This window comes from Sus scrofa, chromosome 13 (genome assembly GCF_000003025.6).
Source record: "Sus scrofa isolate TJ Tabasco breed Duroc chromosome 13, Sscrofa11.1, whole genome shotgun sequence".
Lineage (NCBI taxonomy): Eukaryota > Metazoa > Chordata > Mammalia > Artiodactyla > Suidae > Sus > Sus scrofa.
The window spans coordinates 44,238,531-44,256,288 of NC_010455.5; the positions used below are offsets into that span (position 1 = coordinate 44,238,531).

General features: G+C 40.9%; 1 protein-coding gene across 41 annotated transcripts in view; it reads right to left on the reverse strand.

Annotated features, from left to right (window-relative positions):
- Positions 1–17,758, reverse strand: part of CADPS (calcium dependent secretion activator) — a 503,292-nt gene that overhangs the window by 258,837 nt on the left and 226,697 nt on the right. For all 41 annotated transcript variants that reach the window (XM_021069125.1, XM_021069167.1, XM_021069161.1 and 38 more), the window contains exons 4-5: positions 14,203–14,283; positions 2,850–3,083 (exon numbers count right to left, since the gene is read on the reverse strand). In XM_021069125.1, the coding sequence (XP_020924784.1) occupies positions 2,850–3,083; positions 14,203–14,283 (315 nt within the window). The remainder of the gene's footprint in view (positions 1–2,849; positions 3,084–14,202; positions 14,284–17,758) is intronic.

The following is a 17,758-nucleotide window of genomic DNA, read 5'->3' on the forward strand; positions in this document are numbered from 1 at the left end:
AGTGAATCAGGATAAACTGGCAGGTTGCTTAAACCAGATACTGATGGGCTTCATCCCCAGAGTTGCTGATAAGTAGATCTAGGGTGGAGGCCAAGACTTTTTATTTCCCTGGTAATGTGGATATTGATGCTGCTGATCCTGAATTGAGAACCAGTGTACTACACATGCAATGTTGGGCAAATCTTAACTTTGAAGTCACTTCACCTTGCTTTCAAACCTCTTCAGTATAGGTTTCCTCATCTGCAAGATGGAGATAATGATACATGTCCTCCCTCTCTTTATGGCTGTTGTATGAGAATTGCAGGAGATGATGTATGTAATTGAACATTTTTATGCTGGGTAGAATGTAATATCAGATGAAAAGAAATGAGAGGTGTTGAAGAAAGAGTACAATTTATGGAATTTTAAAGATCTGAGTTCAAATCCTGAATTTGCATCTTCACTAGCTGTGTAAAGATTTGCAAGATTCTTAAACACTCCAAGGCTTTGCTTCTGTATCTGCAAATGCCTTGAAAGGTTGTAGTGAGGATTCACTGAGTGAATGATGGTATAGCATTCCACTAATACCTATTGTGTTTCATCAGAGCACTCTCCCTGCCCAAGGCTATGCCACTTGTAATCCTGGACTTCAGTTCTCTTGCTCCAGGTAACAGCACTCTGCTGTCCCTTCCAGCCATGCAATTCTCTAATCACAAAAATTATGTTCTGTGCCAGCCCATAAATTCAAACCTAGACTGCCCTGATGACAGTCCTCTTGCTCCCTTTTTTTTACCTCCCTCACTGTGTCTCCCCAAACACATTCACAAATAGATACTCAGTGCTTTTTGCTGGCTGTTTTAGTAAGATGTGCAATTTAGTGTTCTAATTAAAAGGTATTTGCATTTCATTTGGTACTTGTACTTACAAGTTACAGCCTGTTTGAATCATGTACACATGGGAGTATGGTTAAAGACTCGCCCACATGTATATTTTGGATAATCAGCTGCATAATATTGAGTACTGATAAAGAATTAGAAAATTACAGATTTAAAAGCTTCATGAATATCAATCAAACACTCCCCCACCCCTTTTATGAGGAAGACAAGAGGCAGTAGAGAATAAATTGCCACCTTTAATTGGCAATCATCAAATTCAAAGACACCTAAGAAAAAGCATTTACTAGCTCAGGTGGCAGTATTTTAAAAAAAGGAAGGAAGTTTCTGTGAAATTACACTGATGATTTTTTCACACACCAAGTACTCTATATTTAATTGAACACTACCTCTTCCAACTGCAAAATACACGTTGAAAACACTGTAATGTGACTATCTCAACCTGAGCTGAGCGCAGTAAAACAAATTACCTGCAGTTAATTCACAGCAAGCCTTAACGATGTTCTAGAATATTAATTTAGTCTTTACGAATTCTAATTAAATCTACAGACATTTGATCTATTTTCTTGGATTTCCCAGGTCTTGGCTTATCATAAAATCCTTGTGGGACTTTGAGCTTTCATAAGTTATGAATAGTTTTTAAACTTTGGAATGCGTAAGAAGCACCTGCATGGCTCATTAAAATGTACAGGCTACCCTCTGCCTAGAACATTTTTTTCCTGACAATTTTATTGAGGGATATTTTACATATCATATAATTCAAGCATATATTTCAATCATTTAAAGTATATAATACAGGAATTTTAACAAGTTTACTAGGCTGTGCAACCATGATCATAAATAAGTCTTAGAACATTTTTCTCTCCCCGGTAAGGTCCTCCATGTCCATTTCTACCTCCTGCCCTATGTAACACTAATCCACTTTCCATTTCTGGGTATTTTCCTTTTCTGGACATTTCATATCAATGGAATCAAATATTGTGTGGCCTCTTGTGTCTGGCTTCTTTCACTAAGTATAATGTTTTTGAGGTTCCTCTAGATGAAAGCATGTACCAGTAGCTTGTTCCTTTAGCCAGTGAAGAGTATTTCATTATGTGGCTGTCCCACATTTTGTCTGTTCATTCACCACTTGATAGACATTTCAATTGTTTCCATTTGGGGCTGTAGTGAGTAACACTGCTATAAACATTCGCAAACAAGTCTTTGTGGGGACATGTGTTTTCATTTCTCTTGAGCTGGTAAAGTAGTTGGAACACATGGTCATTTTATATTTAACTTTTTGAGAAACCACCAAACTATGTTCTAAAGTGACTACACAATGATATATTCTCATTCTCTAGGGATCTGGGTCAACAGTTCTGGATGGTGCCAGGAATCTTCATATTGAACCAGTTTTCAATTATCCTGATATAGCTAGATCAGATCCACTCCTTAGATTATATGTGTGAAAAACAAATGTGTGAGTAAAAAATAGAGAGCCATATTGACAAGTTAAGCATCCTGCCACAGTTCTGGCCCAAAGGGACTCTTTCTTGGGGTGATAATATAAATTTAAAAAGTCTCCACCTCAACAAGGGGCTCTCTACAGGGTAGCCAATGGGAAAGAAAACTGTCCACACATCAAAAAATGGTGCTAGATCCCTTTTTTCCTAACTTTAAGACAGGTTGCCAAAATTTCAAACATTCTAACTTGCATGAGGCATTTAAAAATCACCTTTGGCAATGCTTTTTAAGACATGGAAAGTAATGCAACATGAAATTTAGTAGGTGGTTCTCAAGACTGCATTTCTTAAGGAAAAGGATGGGCTCCTGGAGATGGGAAATGACTAGCTGATTAGCTGACCTGCACTTTGCAAGCTGTTATTTTAATAACTGCTCCTGGGGTATAAAGAGGGAAACAAGCTGATTGGGATGCATCTAATCACCCAGGTCCTGCCTTCTATGCCAGGAAACTTTCAAGGGTTTAGGGCTTTTTACCTCCAAGGAGAAAGACAGCACGACATCTGACTTAGAGAGCTGGTTCTCGCTCTCCTCGCCCATGTCGATGATGGAAGCGTTGTGGCTGCGTTTGAGTTTCTGAAGCTTGAACTCGCCGCCTTTGGACACTGGCATGCTTTCCAAATTGGCCATGAGCAGATTGACTGAAGACTTCAGCTCTTCAATGTACATGTTTTCCATTTCTTTGGACACAAACTTGGGGAATTTGCGTTCCTTGGAAAGAAAGAGAGAGGAATGAGCAGAGGAGTAAATGGAGACCCGATTTACATAGAAGGTTTTCATCTTGCAGCCTGAATTTGTGGTGACATCTAGCGCTAATGAAATTTGCCCAGAGACTGGGGCATTGTGCTAGAAAAATGATCAGCCTAGTTGAGTAGACAGCTGCCTGCCTTCTAGTTATTTATAATCTCTAACAGGGAAGAAACACGTATATAAACATATAGTAACAAAGTGTCAAATGTTTTACTGTAGTTCTATCTCCCCTTTCAATTTTCTCCAGGAAATTTGATTTATGGGAAGAAAAATGGGGTGATATTTTTCAAATCTGGTTTCAGTTCAAAGAGTTTTTCTTTTTAGCAAAATGCAGCCAGTTGTTTTTAAATTGTGGAGACAGAAAGACACCCTATTTCTGGATACCTATAGAGATTTTCTCACATGAATAATTCAAAAGGATTTGAATCATTTGAATAATCTCATTTGAGATGTTTTAAACATTGCCTGTGGCTATTTCTAAGAAGAATAGTTAACTGTTTTCAAGAAAAATTGAAAAAAAATTAATGAAGTGATGAAAACTTTGATTAAAATTCCTTAGAAAGGAAGATAAAGTAATTCAGTATGAGAACTGACCTCTATTTTTTCCCCTTCTTATGAATTCATCTGTAAAGGCAACATGCTTTAGCTGGGCTGTTTCTACATACGTCTATATTGTCCAGGCACCCTGAATATACTTTGATACTTCACCTTTACAAAGAATCATTTCATGAACTTGATCTCCTCAGTCTAGCTCCATAACAGAGCAGATAAGGGCCTGCCAAATCAGTTTGACATTTTTTTTTTCAAGTGACAGAAAAATCCAATGTGAACTGGCTCAGACAAATGAAAGAAATTTATTAGTTTGAAAAGGTCCTGCAGTAGAACCAGCTTCAGGCTGGGCTATAATCAGGACTCAGATGATATTATTATAATTAAATTTTTCCTCCAGGTCTTGGTTTGGGTTCCTCTGAGTTGGGTTTCATACTCAGTCTGGCTCCTCTTAAGGTTATGAAAAGTTTGCTAAAAATCTGAAGCTCTCACTATTACATCATATTATCTAAAGGAAAAGTGAACATCTTTTCTTGTAATGCTCACAGAATAGGGAGCATCTTTTATCTTGGAATCCTCACCTGAAATCTGATTTATGTACCTACTCTGAACCAGTTTGCATGGCCAGTGGCATGTCATACTGAATTATTTAGACATGAGTTATTTCTTCTACCCCTGGGTTCAGAGTAGAAGTTCAACTGGATCACACAGAACATAAATTGGTTTGCCAGTTCTGGGTGGTAGAAAAATACTATGTCTAATATATGGGCCCCTGACTCAAAGTCAACCAACTAATTCTACCAAGTGGCTGGCAATCAACTGGATTTAATGTCTCAAGCAGTTGCACTGAGAGATACTGAGAATGCAATCGGTGGTGGAATTAAAACAGTAAGATCAGAGAGACTCTTGGGTGGCTGCCATACTGTCCATGTTGGAACAGGTAAAAGCAGAACAAGACACGTGACAAAGAGAGAGAGGTGGAGTGATAGAAAGAGGGAAGTAGAGACAGAGAGGAGGAGGAAGGGAGGGGCAGAAGAAGCTCTGGAGTTACAGAAAGGAGCTTTGATTTTTATTGGTTTTCCAATTCTAAGCCAAGTTGTTCCTCCTGCATTTTAGATCCTTGAGATTTTCTAATTTTCCTTTTAATAATTCCCCCAGCCCACAGCTAGAAAGGTATGTCTTCCTTTTCCACCACAGAAACTTCACTGATATTGGCATAGTGGGTCCTCTGTATAGAGCTTGGAGATGCCTTTGCCCTTCACCAGTTTTCTTCCAATCTGGAGTCTGTAAGTGTTTCTCTTACCACCTGCCTCCCTAGGTGACTCTCAGTCATCTTGTCATCTTTCATATTTCAGCCTCAGGACTTCACTTCACTGGGTTGGATCCCTCTTTTATCCTTTTTTATAACACGCAGTTCACCTTTTTGATAACACTTATTATAATTATAATTAATGAAACAACTTTGAAATTTATTTAATGTTTTCTCCTCCTGCCGGACCACAAGGCAGGACCATACCTATCTTGATAGCCCTGGTGAACTCCTGTTGTCTAGTATAATGTTTGGCACATAGTAGTATTCAATACCTATGAGTTGGGATGACTTGTCAAAAGGTCCATATTAAATATCAATGCAGCTGAAACTCACCTATGAGAAGGAGGTGGAAGGATGATAAATTAAGTTCTGGAAGCACACTGAGATTCTGCTTTCCCAGGTAAATGTGTATGGGAGTCTGATATCCACCCAGAAACCTTTCATTACTGGTTCCTTCAGAATCTCTTGATATAATCACTTCCCACTTTTAATATTGGGCTCAGCCCGCTGCGTGGTGCTTTCTAAACACACTGTGAGTGAATGTGAGAGAAGGAGCAGGATGGGTCCTTCAGAAATGAGAAAATAGGTTGATGAGCTCGGCAGGAACTTGTAATGATGCAGTGCAAAATTCCTTTATCTTTCAAATTTCTGCACATTAGGCTTGTGTTTTCATTCTTGAGCTCAATTGTGAGCCTCAAGAATATGGGTATCCTTTACGACAAAGGCTATAGTTTTCTAGGACACTGTTACTTAGAGAACACAACCATGCAAACTATGTCTGGCACAGTGTTAGGCACAGGGGGATCACAAAGACTGCCCTGGAGCTTACAGCTAGTGGGGAGAAAGATCTGAGGGAAATATCAAGGTGGATGCTATAATTGAGGTAGATGAGAAATGAGCTCTTCCTGAGAGAACCAGGGGTGGCTTTCCAGAGGAGGTGGCCCTTGAGCTGAGAGTCTGAGGAAGAGGATGAGCTTGACAAAGGGGTTGAGTTGGCTGAGACAGGGCCATTTGTATTTGCTCTTTTTCATGAAAAAATATAACAGGCAACCATGAATCCAAGAAGGTCTATAGAACTGAACATGGTCACAAAATATTTCCTCATCTTTTTTGAACATGGCTTTTCTTAAGAATGAGGAGAAGAATGAGGCAAGTTAATCCATGTCAAAGGCTGCCAAACAGCAATGGTTACATACTAAAAGTCTGAAGGCCATTATACTGACCTATTTCATTCCTCCTTGTATTGAGGCCCAAATCTCATAACTATATGGGAGACTGGGGGTGCCAGGTAAATGAGATTTTGATTTTTACTGGCAGCTGTGGAGAAAAACCATTATGTCTGTGAAGTGGGTTCTTTCCTGCCAATCAGCTGGGAGAGACTTACTATTAAGTGTTTTCCCTTCATTATATCCACCTCTGGGACTCACTTAAGGCCTTTTAACTCCACAGTCTTAAAGTTTTGAAAGAAGACCCAGTGCTTACTGACACCACCACTCTGGCCCAGAGCTGGCCTCCAACAAACGTTTTGCAGCAGGGTATTGGAAAAATCCAAAGAATAATCACTCCTCTCAGACCTTGGATATTTCCTAACGACATCATAAAAAGAGGCTCATAAAACTGAAGTCTGCAAGGGAAAACAAGGCCATTTTTCTGTTCTGAGAACTTAAGCCTTGAGAAGGAATAGCATTCTGTCAATCCATGCCGAGGTTCTAAACGGGAGTCTTCAGCAGCAAACCCATTATAAACACATTTCAAAGCTGAAGTTGTGCCAAATAAGGAAAATGGAGTCGTCCATCTCGACTGCTACTTTTCCAAGCATAAAAGGAAATTGGCCTTGACAAAAAGACTGTTTATTCATATTGCTTTATGAAAGATCTAGCATATGCACAGAGGAGGTCTTCAAAAGAAATTCTCTGCCAGAATTTTGTTTTGGGCTGATAACATTCCATAGTGGGGATGGCCCCTCAAGGATAATTCCTACCAGAGTTACTAATGCTCGGCCACACTGAGGGATTTGGGGAATATATTGAAAAACAGCATTTTAAAGTGGTAACAGCTTTGTCAGTCATTTGCTTTGCTTTTCTGTCTGCATTTTTACCCATAAGAGAGTGAGGTGGGTACATGTAAAAGCTGGCCAGGCTACCGCCCACTCAGATAAAGCCTCCTTAAACCCCAAAGGCTCAAATGACATGTTGTGGATGATCAGAAGGGAGGCTGTGGCTGAAAGACACTCTGTAGATGGGGTGCTTGTGGACAATGTCACTCATAGTCAGTACAATCTCTCAGACATTTCTCTGGGTTCCTATCATGTGTCAGATGGTACAGTTGTCACTGGGGATGAAAGTCAGCCAAGAGTTAGGTGTCCAAGGTTGGGGGGAAATGCCAGAAAGTGACTACCAGACTCCCTGTGACACATGAAGTAACAGAGGCATTTGCAGGGTACAAAGGAACACCAAGGTACCTGACTGGTTCACAGGGCTGAAGTAGACTCGTCTTTGAATCCTGAGCCTGCCATTTACTAACAGCTTTCTTTACCTGTCCAAATTGTAGTTTCTATATGTGAAGTGTGAATAATAAGTACATACATATATGTACACATATACTCATGCCCATATACATATATACACATACATATATACATAGACACATATACATATTTACATTGAGTGGCTTGCTACTTACTCCCACCACTCTAATGACAGACCCAACAATTATGATGGTGATGAGAGTAAAGACCATGATGCCAGCTGGCAATTACAAGTTCATTGTCCTGTGCACTAAGCAAAGCCCTTTACGAGCTTTACTTCATTTAATCCAACAACCTGCTGAGGCTGGTGCTATTATTTATTCCCATTTTCCTAACAAAAATGAGGCATAGAGGTTAAGTCCAGAGTCAGTAGAACTGAGTTTGAAACCCGGAGCCCATGTTGCTAGCTACCATGTGATAGGGCTGAGTTATCTGGCCCCAAGTGGCCACAGGGCCAAGGTGAACCCTGAGGGGCCTCTCAGAGGGGTTCCCCAACACCACCTCTGCATGGCTCACAGGGGTCAGATGGCTTCTCCATAAATAGTGGCCACTCCACCATTACCAGTGTGGAGGGTGAAGTACAGGGAGTGATGCGGGGACGGGTGGCCATGCTAAAAGAGAAAGGTCTTGGCAGTCATTTGTGAAAATCAGCATCACAGCTACTGAAGGTCCAGGTATTTCCATTCCCTGGACTGGCCCTTTCACTCAAAGCTGTCCTTGAGAGGAGTAGTCTGACTTCCTCAGCTTTTATGAATGAGGTGGACTTCCTGCCCCTGAATGAACCTCCTTGGTGTTTAGATTTTTCTTTAAACTCAGATTCCCCTGAGTTCTGCTACCTGACAAAGGCCAGAGTCATGGAGAGTCTCCCTACACACATTCTTTCAGGCAAAGCTGAACAAAGCTTCTAGCATGTGTCTAACACTCTGCTACTTCATGACACAGGGGAGATGCCAGGTACAAGATACTTTTATAAGCTGGGGGTGCTGTCACTTTTTGGTAGGAGAGGGTTCCACTTTTATCTGATTTCTGGCAAGGCATGGACAGCACTTTTCCTTCAGGGAAATATCTGGATATTATTTCTCACTTAGGCATATCATCCGTGTTTGCAATGGGACCATGGTATGATGGTAATTGTGCTCTGCCGAGAATAGGGGTTTATTTATTTATTTATCTTTTTGGCCGTGGAAGTTTCCAGCCAAGGATTGACCCTGCGCCACAGCTGTGGCAATGCTGGATCCTTAACCTGCTGTGCCACAAGGGAACTTCCAAGAATAGGGGTTTAAATGGCAACCCCATGTTTAAATGATAGCTTGAAAAACCAAGGGTGCTGAAGCACACTTGACCTCTGTCACTAATATTACAAAAGGTGTACTATTTGTCATATAATTCACTCAATAATTTCAAAATTTACCCCAAAATGTGGCCAAAAGAACTGGCAAATATCACAGCAGCCCTAATGCCACAATCTTCTCATTTAAGCTTCAATGTCAGTTTCTGATCAGACAATTTAAATAACTGAAACTTAATTCCTGGGTAAAATTTGGGGACACTTTAATGTCAACATGAGAGGATTTGGGAGTATGTTTGAACAGGGATTAAGAAGTCTTTTCTACCAGATTTTTAAAAAATGCATTCAGATCTCTTTGTGGAATTTTTAAGGCAGCGTGTCTGATGTTCACAGTGAGGGCTCACACAGCCATCTCTATCTCATGGTTCCTTGGATGTTGGTGTGATTGAACTGAGAGATTAGAGCCTAGGGTTGTGGGTAGAGGAAAACCACCTTGCAGTTTCCCCACTTCTCTCCTAAGAAGAAAGGGCAAACATATGCCTTTCACAAGTATGTGGTGATGGACATGCTTTTGGCAGAACCACCAAGGTCCCTATCACCTCTGTCCCAGATTCCAAGGAAATAAAATTAGAAGGGATTCAGAACTCCCAGAGCCTATTCTGCCTGCTGCTATTGCTTCGTTTGGGCTTCTGCATACACTGAAGGGAATGCACAACCAATTTCCATGGAAGAGAGAAAGCAAGTTTCCTAGAGAGGCAACATCAGGGAGAAAGGAACTGGGGGCAGGCTTGTCCTGGTGTAACTCCCCACCTGTCATCTGACTACTCAAAAGAAAGAATGTGAAAGTTGGAATCAGAGCACTCAGCTTTCTACTTACTAGCTGAGTGCATTTTGGTACATCACAAACTCTTCCATGTGCTAAACTGGGGAGAAATATGGGAACTCCCAGGATTGTTTGTCAGAGGTCTAAATGAGAGTTTATGATCACTTTCACAGCCACTGTTGGACACATTTAATGAAGAAGTGATGAGAGAAGAGAGAGGTTAGGATGTGGTAAGATGAAGGCCTGGGTGAAAGGCATATGGGATGCTTGGATTGGGTTGATGGGGAAATGAGGGCTGTGTTTGGGAAGGTACTTTGTAATGGTAGTGTTCACACTGGGTAAGAGAGCAGATTCTGGTCACTGAGTGACCTTGGACAAGGCCTCTGTCTCTGCTTCAGCCTTGTCTATGAGATGGGGATATTGATAGCACCTTTCTCATAAAGTTGTTGGAGGGTTAGATAGGTTATCAAGTGTAAAATCCTTAGGAGAGAGTCAGACACAAAGTAAACACCATATAAGCAAGAGTTATTTTTTTTTTTTTACACATCTTGGAGTGTCTCCTAATTCATAACAACCACCCAACCCACAGCCCTACCTTGTGAGTACCACAATCACCCTCTATGATACATTTCCAGAATCTACATGTTCTCATCCCCTTTCCATGGTGGGTTGGGTGAGTGCTGCAGGAGTTGGCCCTTGAACCAAATTGGGCCAATCAGAGGCTTGATTCTTGAAATTGTGAATATGAAGGGGGTAGTGAGAAAAGAGGAAAGAGAAAGTAGGGAGAATGATTTGAGACAGAGGTTGACTGGATGAATGAATTCCTAACTGGCCATCCTGGAAACATAGAGAACTGTGCAACAGTCATGTCTCCCACCTGAGAAGAAAAGAAAGCTGCTTTACAAAAAAGGAAGGAATAATGAATAGGCCACACAGAATCAAGAGATGGGGAAAAGTTCTGTCCCTGTGGTGCCCCTGGTTCTACTTCCTTCCTTGGTTTGGGCTGTACCTTGCCTGTGGGCTCTGGGAGACACTCCTGACCCCAAGAATCAGTCCTTTCTTTTACATAAGCTTCCTTCAGTTGGTGCTTCTAATTTGCATTCAAGATGCTCTGCCCATCTTTTAATTCAGAGAACAGAGTGAATTATGTATGATGGATGACATCTATCTCCAGGAATTTCTGGTTATGATATTTATAGGAGCTGATGTTCCGCCATATGGGTTGAATTGCACACCCTCAATAAAATTCACTGTGATGCCAGAAATAGAAAAATCAGGGCATGCTAAAAGAAGATAAGCTTTGTGTTAATATCTCTTCATGAACTAGCCCATATATGAGATCCTGATATTTTATTTCATTTTTAGTAGGTAAGATGTTTCTTACTTTTCTTCAGTAGTAGCCCAGTTGGTTTAAGCAAACAGAGAATTTACTTTTCTTGGACTTCAACTGAACTGAGTGAAAGCAGTTATACAGCTGAGGGTCAAGAATAAGTAGATCCAGGGGTTTGAACATCCTGAGAATCTCGGTATATTCCATCTCTCTTATCTCTCTTGAAGCTATCTATGTTGACTTCATTCTTTAATTTTCCCTACATGGAAGAATTGAACATGGCTGCACACATCTTTCTACCACTAGAAGATACAGTTCTGTTGGACCACAGTCCACAGGTCCCAGTGAAGGAATTCATGGGTTTAGTTGCATCCATTTCTGGACCAATCACTTGTGGCCAGGACAGGTTTGGAACCAGGATTAATTCTACTTAGGTGTAAAAGTCACTTCCAAGACCAAGTAATTGTGGCAAATGAGCCATTGGCATGAATGAATACTGCAAAAGAAGACATTCAATTTCTGTCTCCTGGGGAGATCGGGAGAGAGCAGTGGGCAGACTCTCATAGAAATCCTCATAATCTGAATGTTAAATATATCCTCTATATACTTTGAAATTATTCTCCATCCTCTGTGAATAATGACCAAGTTTCGCTTTAATTGCCTATTTCATGGTCCAAGAAAGTCTAGTTCTAAGTTTTGTCTTTAACATCCTATTTGGTATCAGACTATCTAGCAGCATGGACCTGGGGACAGTTTTTTCTGACTTATTGTCTAAAAATGAGCAACTTGGCTCACTATGCAACAGCTGTTCACCACAGACTACACAAGTTTCCTAAAATATCATGGTATGCCTCAAAGTAAAAACAAACAAACAAACAAAAAACTAAAGGTGCCATGAGCTTGTTTTTGAAGTGTGTGTTTGTGTGTGTGTGTGTGTAAAATTTTTCTCTAGGTGGCATGAATACTTATTAGGTGGAAAAGGAATAGATGCCTCAGGGCAGGGCATAGACCAAAGGACCTCTATTTGCTGGATAATCTGCTAAGGAGACACGGGAGTTTACAGAAGTAAATTCTAAAGCCTTATTGATGTTTACTCCCACATCAAGCAGGATTTTCAAACATAAGAACCTTTGACACTGCCTTTAGCCAAATAACTTCAGACTATTTTTAGCCACCAGACTGACTCTACTAGAAACGCTGAAGGTGTCCAAAAACAAGATGCAAAACATTTCAATAAGACTGCTTGAGCATGGATGGGGATCTTCCTGCTTCTTGGGATCTCTCTTTGGTTTCTCTTCCAGGAGAATTCATTCCCACGGGTACACATCCTGAGACACTTCTTTCCATAAAGAGGAAGGTTGAATGCCAAGCTCTACTTGGTGTCTCTCCCCCCTTCCAATTCCCACGGCCCACCCTCACATGAACACATACCTTGTGGCCACCGTGGGAACCAGTAGGATCCTATTATGTAAAATATTGATATTTTGTTCTTCATGGATATTTTTGCATTCATTATAGTTTTCATTTTTTAAGATGTTTATTGTTTCTGTTATAGTTGATTTACAATATTCTGTCAATTTCTGCTATACAGCAAAGTGAGCCAGTTATACATATATATCTCTGTGTGTATGTGTATGTGTGTATATATATAGATACACACATTCTTTTTCTCACATTATTCTCCATCATGTTCCATCACAAGTGATTGGATATAGTTCCCTGTGCTATGCAGCAGGATCTCAAAGTATTTAATTAAATATTATTTATGTTGATGACTGCATCCCTCACCCATTTTGAAATTTTGTACCTTAGCTTAGCTTAGTACCTGACCCAGTCCTGATGTTGAGACAGACTTGTGTAAAGGGTCCAGTGTTGCCTCCTAAGTAGTACCTATCCTGTTCAGCCTAGATTTTCCCATCTCTATAACAAGAATGCTAACAGCAATGTCCTTCTAGGATTGTTTGGAGGATTGGATGAGGTGGTGCACATAAAACACTTAACATGCTTGACACAGAGTTAGTACTCAACAGATACCATTAGTAGGAAGACTATTAACAGTAACACACATGGCACTGCTGTAAGAATAGGAGATAATACGTAGGCTCACAGTCATCATAGGAGGACATAAACCCAACCCTAGAGCAATCCTATCTACCGGGAGACTCAGACATGTAAATGGATAGTCACTCTTCGATGAACTGTCATAATAAAGGTTTACATGTGGTGTGAAGAAATCACAAAATGGGGAGCACTCACTCAGTTCTTGGGGAAGGGGTTCTGGGCTGAGGACTGAAGGCTGAGTCAGACAGCTTGCTAAGGGGAGGAGAGAAGAAATGTCCTTCTCAGTGGAACCAGCAGTGGGTACAAAGGGACCAAGGCTGGAAAGGACCCGGGATATTCAGAGGGTGACATTCTGTGTAGCTAGAATGGGGAGTTCTGGTGAGAACCTTGTGGGAGGGGAGGCTGGTAAGGAAGCATAATGGTCTGTGGACGAAAAGCCTTGAAGATCATGCTAAAGGAGTTGGACTTTGTTCTGGGGCCAAGGGAGGATTGTGTTGAAGGATTCTAAGGCTCTGTTTTGAGATGTTCACAGAGGACGTTTAGAAGGCAGTTATGTAAAGGACGGCCAGGAGTGGGGAGGGAGTGGGTCCAGGAATACTCATGAGGAGGCTAATGTAAGGTCCAGGCGTGGAAGACGAGGGCCTGAATCGGAGCCTTAGCAGTGGCACTGGAAAGGAGTAAAGGGATCTGACCCACATTTTGGAGGCAGAATCAATGAGCCGTGGCAGACTGTGTGTGAACTGTTGTAGGGAGGAAGGAGAAAACGACACTGACTAGGAGGTTTCACCCACAGGAAATAGACAGAGGCCAATGGAAAAGGAGTTCATGTGGGGATGTGTACTTGGTGGGAAGAAGAGGATACGAAGTAAGATTCTGACCACATCTAACTTGAAATGCAGGGACTATCCAAGTGGACATGCTCAACAGACAGATGGAAGTCTAAGTCTGGGACTCCAAAAAAAAAAAGTGAGGCTGGAGCTTGAGTACTGGCTGGGGCATAGAAAATACGTGTGCTGTCTCCAGGAGAGGTGCCCTGAGAAAGGAGGCCTCAGGACCCAATCAGAGTGACTGCCCCCTTCCCTCCTGCTCTCATTCTCAGTTTTATCTTTTCATGGTCCTTAATAATCAGTTTTCTTCCTGAGTGAGACTCTGGCCTGGTCCCCCAGCAAATGTCCCCAGAGTTTCCTTACCCTGGCTATTTGGTCTGCCATTTGGAGGCGTCCATCCAGCTCTCGTCTGATCTGGGCTGCTTGCTCATCTGGATTGTCCAGCTGCACAAAAGCACAAACATGGAGACATTCAGTCTGGGTGACAAAAACCAAGATGCTCATGACTTTCCATTTTACACCCCTAATCTGTGCTCCCATGAACACAGTTAGTTCTAAACTAAATGTCAGAACTGTGTAGCATTCCTGCTGTGGCATAGTGGGTTAAAGTTCTGGCATTGTCTCTACAGTGGCTCAGGTCACTACTGAGGCATGGGTTTGATTCCCAGCCCGGTGCAGTGGGCTAAGGGTCCAGTAATGCTATAGCTGTGGCAGGAACTTCCCTATGCCATGGGTGTGACCAAAAAGAAAAAAGAAAAGTTAAGAATCATGTGACAGACAAAATCCAATTTGAAGGAAATCCCAAGTTAAATCTTTTCAGTGTATATATGTATGTGGACTGGGTCACTCTGCTGTGCAGTAGAAAATTGACAGAATACTGTAAACCAGCTACAATGGAAAAAGAAATAAATGTCATAAAAAATATTTTCAGGCAGAGTGTGATGTGGTAGGCAGGACATTGCTAAGAAAGTCATTTGAATGAACTTGGATAAGAATCACATCTAAACTTCTAGGTAGCAGTGCCACTAATGAGGTGGCACTCCTATTTTGGAGTCCAATGAAGAAAGTGTTTATTGGGCAGACATACAAGGTAGGAGAGGGTACTATAACTATTAATAACATATAGAGCATCTATAGTGTCTACATGCCATATATCCTGCTGCTCTCCCACCCCTGAACCATAAGTCAACTACAGCATTCCTTCTCTCTGAGTCCTGAGACCTTCTCAATACTCCAGATGGCTGCTACTGCTCAGTTGGTGTTGATACCTAATTGAAGTCTCTTTTCATCACCTCCGATGGGTAGACAACTTAACTTCTCTGGTGTCAGTTTCCCCATCTATGTAATGAAGGGGTTGGTTATACAATCTCCACCATCCCTTTTACATCTTTCTATAAATCTATGAAAAATATTGGTAAATATTTCTATAAAGGACCATATTATTAACACTCTGGGCTAGGAGAGGCCTAAGATCTCTGTTGCAGTGACTCAGCTCTTCCAATGAAGTGTGAAAACACACAGACAATAAGTAAAGGAATGAGCACTGCTGTGTTCCAGTAAAATTTTATGTACGACAGATGGCAACGGGCCATAGTTATTGATCCCTGCCCTGTGGACTGAAGTTCTCTAATTCCAAGCAAGCCTTGTGTTATCTTTCCAACTGTAATAGAGTCTGCTTTGTTCAATAATTTATAATTTATTTCATTCACGGAAAAGTTTCCTAAGAAGGGAAGAGTGACATTCAAATCAGATGTGCTCTATTTTTCTTTTCAGAAACTAGTAAGTGAAAACAAAAAGTAGATAAAGAAATATGTGTTCCCTAAGTCCCTTTCTTTTAAAAGCCATTTTTGTTTATAAAATTGAAAAGTATGAAATTTTTATTCAGGAATTTGAAAATGAAAACTGAGCTCCATGATTAAAAAATCTTATTTATTCTATGAAATGGTATAAAAATGTTATTACTAAGATGATGTAAATGAGAACACTGGATAAATTATGGTCATATTTTTGAAGCATCATGAATAGTTCTCTTTGGCTTGTTTTACAAAACACCTAAGAATCCATCTGATTTTATTCTGTGCATTTACCACCCTGTCCAGTTCAGGAGTTGCTTTATCTTCTCTTTTCCATAAAGCTTGGATTGCAACTCATTGCCATGTATTCTAAGGTAGCATTTTCTAAAGGATATTCTGCTGAACAACAATCTTATTAGATACTCCAAAAGAAAGTGTTCAGAAAGGCTCCAAAAGAGTGGTTATCTAAGTGTGAGCAATGCTATGTTGACATGAACAGTTTCTGAGAAGTCTGCAGTAAGGAAATCTGTCAGACTTTGACTGACCCAACTATTATTTAACATATATTTTTTAATTTTTTGCATCATATCTGGTGAACATGAGTTGGAAATCCCATTCTAGATAAATAAAGAGAATCACCAGAGAGCAGTCATACCACTGATCAGTGGTCCATCCATGACCACATGTGGGAAGCATGGTTTTCTTAGTGCTGGTTTTAATATCAGTGAACTGTTTTTATTCTGTTCCCTTGGAAGCCCAAGACTTCATATCCACATGCAAACCCATAGGGAACACTCAGAAGTGTCTTATTCAAAACACATATGTAAAGAAAACTTCATACTACTTCCCAGAGAAGAAGGAAAATGATTTGGTTGGGGCTCAAGTTGGGAATTCTGTCAAAAGATATGGTGTTCACAGAGGTTAAAACCAAAAATACAGCCCAAGACAAACATGGCCATTATGAAGCTTCACAGTGGTGTATGAGTTTTCCCACTGGCTTCATTGAATACAACTAGAAACAGCAGAGAATGCCAGCAATGAAGATGAGCAGGTTAGGTCTACACAAAGCTTGGTTCACTCATTCATTGGTTCACTTACTCATTCATACATCAACTTTTTATGAAATGTCTTGCTATGCAAGATACTGGAATACAGAAAGGAACAAGACAGCCCCAGCTCTTGCTACCATGGAGCTTGAGTCTAACAAGAAGAAGTATCATTATTTGAACAATTTGGGCACACAAGGGAGGGAGTTAGCACGTAGTGAACATCCTATTTCAAGACCAGGTACTATATGATCTATATTGAAGCCTTTTCTAAGGGGTCCCAAGAAATAGATGTTAAAGGGCATTCTCCCAGGAAAAGGATTCTGGGGTCAGGAAACACCGCTCCCTCCTGAAAATTTATGACATATTAGCATAATTAAGATAAAAAATTCTAGAGTAAATAAGCCTATTTAACTGCATTTAACTTTGTCTTTGACACAATTATTTCACTGAAAACCAGTATTCCACAGAGAAGTTTGGCAAATTCCTCAAGTGGAATAACTTTATGAAGTCGGCACCATTATCATCTCCGTTTTACAGGTGAGGAAATTGAGTCTCTGTAAGCTTCAAGACTGTGGTAAAGTTGTATAAGCCATCTGAAACAGAGTCTGCCCTGCTTCAATCTGGACCTGTCTTGTTCTGCTTTTTGTTGACTTTCTTCTTTACTGTGTTGTTTTGGTTTTCTCACTGGCCCTGACAATTAACTCAGCTATTTTGTTCAACTGAACACATAGGGCCATCACTGAGGGGCTGAGAAATGTTAACACTCCATCTCCTGTCACGACTGATTTCTTTTGGGGAAACTGTAGCAGTGCCAGAGCTCTCCCTAAGAAATGATACCTGTGGAGTTCCTGTTGTGGCTCAGCAGAAAGAAATCTAACTAGCATCCATGAGGACAGAGGTTCGATCCCTGGCCTTGCTCAGTGGGTTAAGGATTTGGCTTTGCTGTGAGCTGTGGTTAGGTCACAGAGGAGGCTTGGATCTGGTGTTGCTGTGGCTGTGGTGTAGGCCATCGGCTACAGTTCCAATTAAACCCCTAGCCTGGGAACCTCCACATGCTATAGGTGCAGCCCTAAAAAA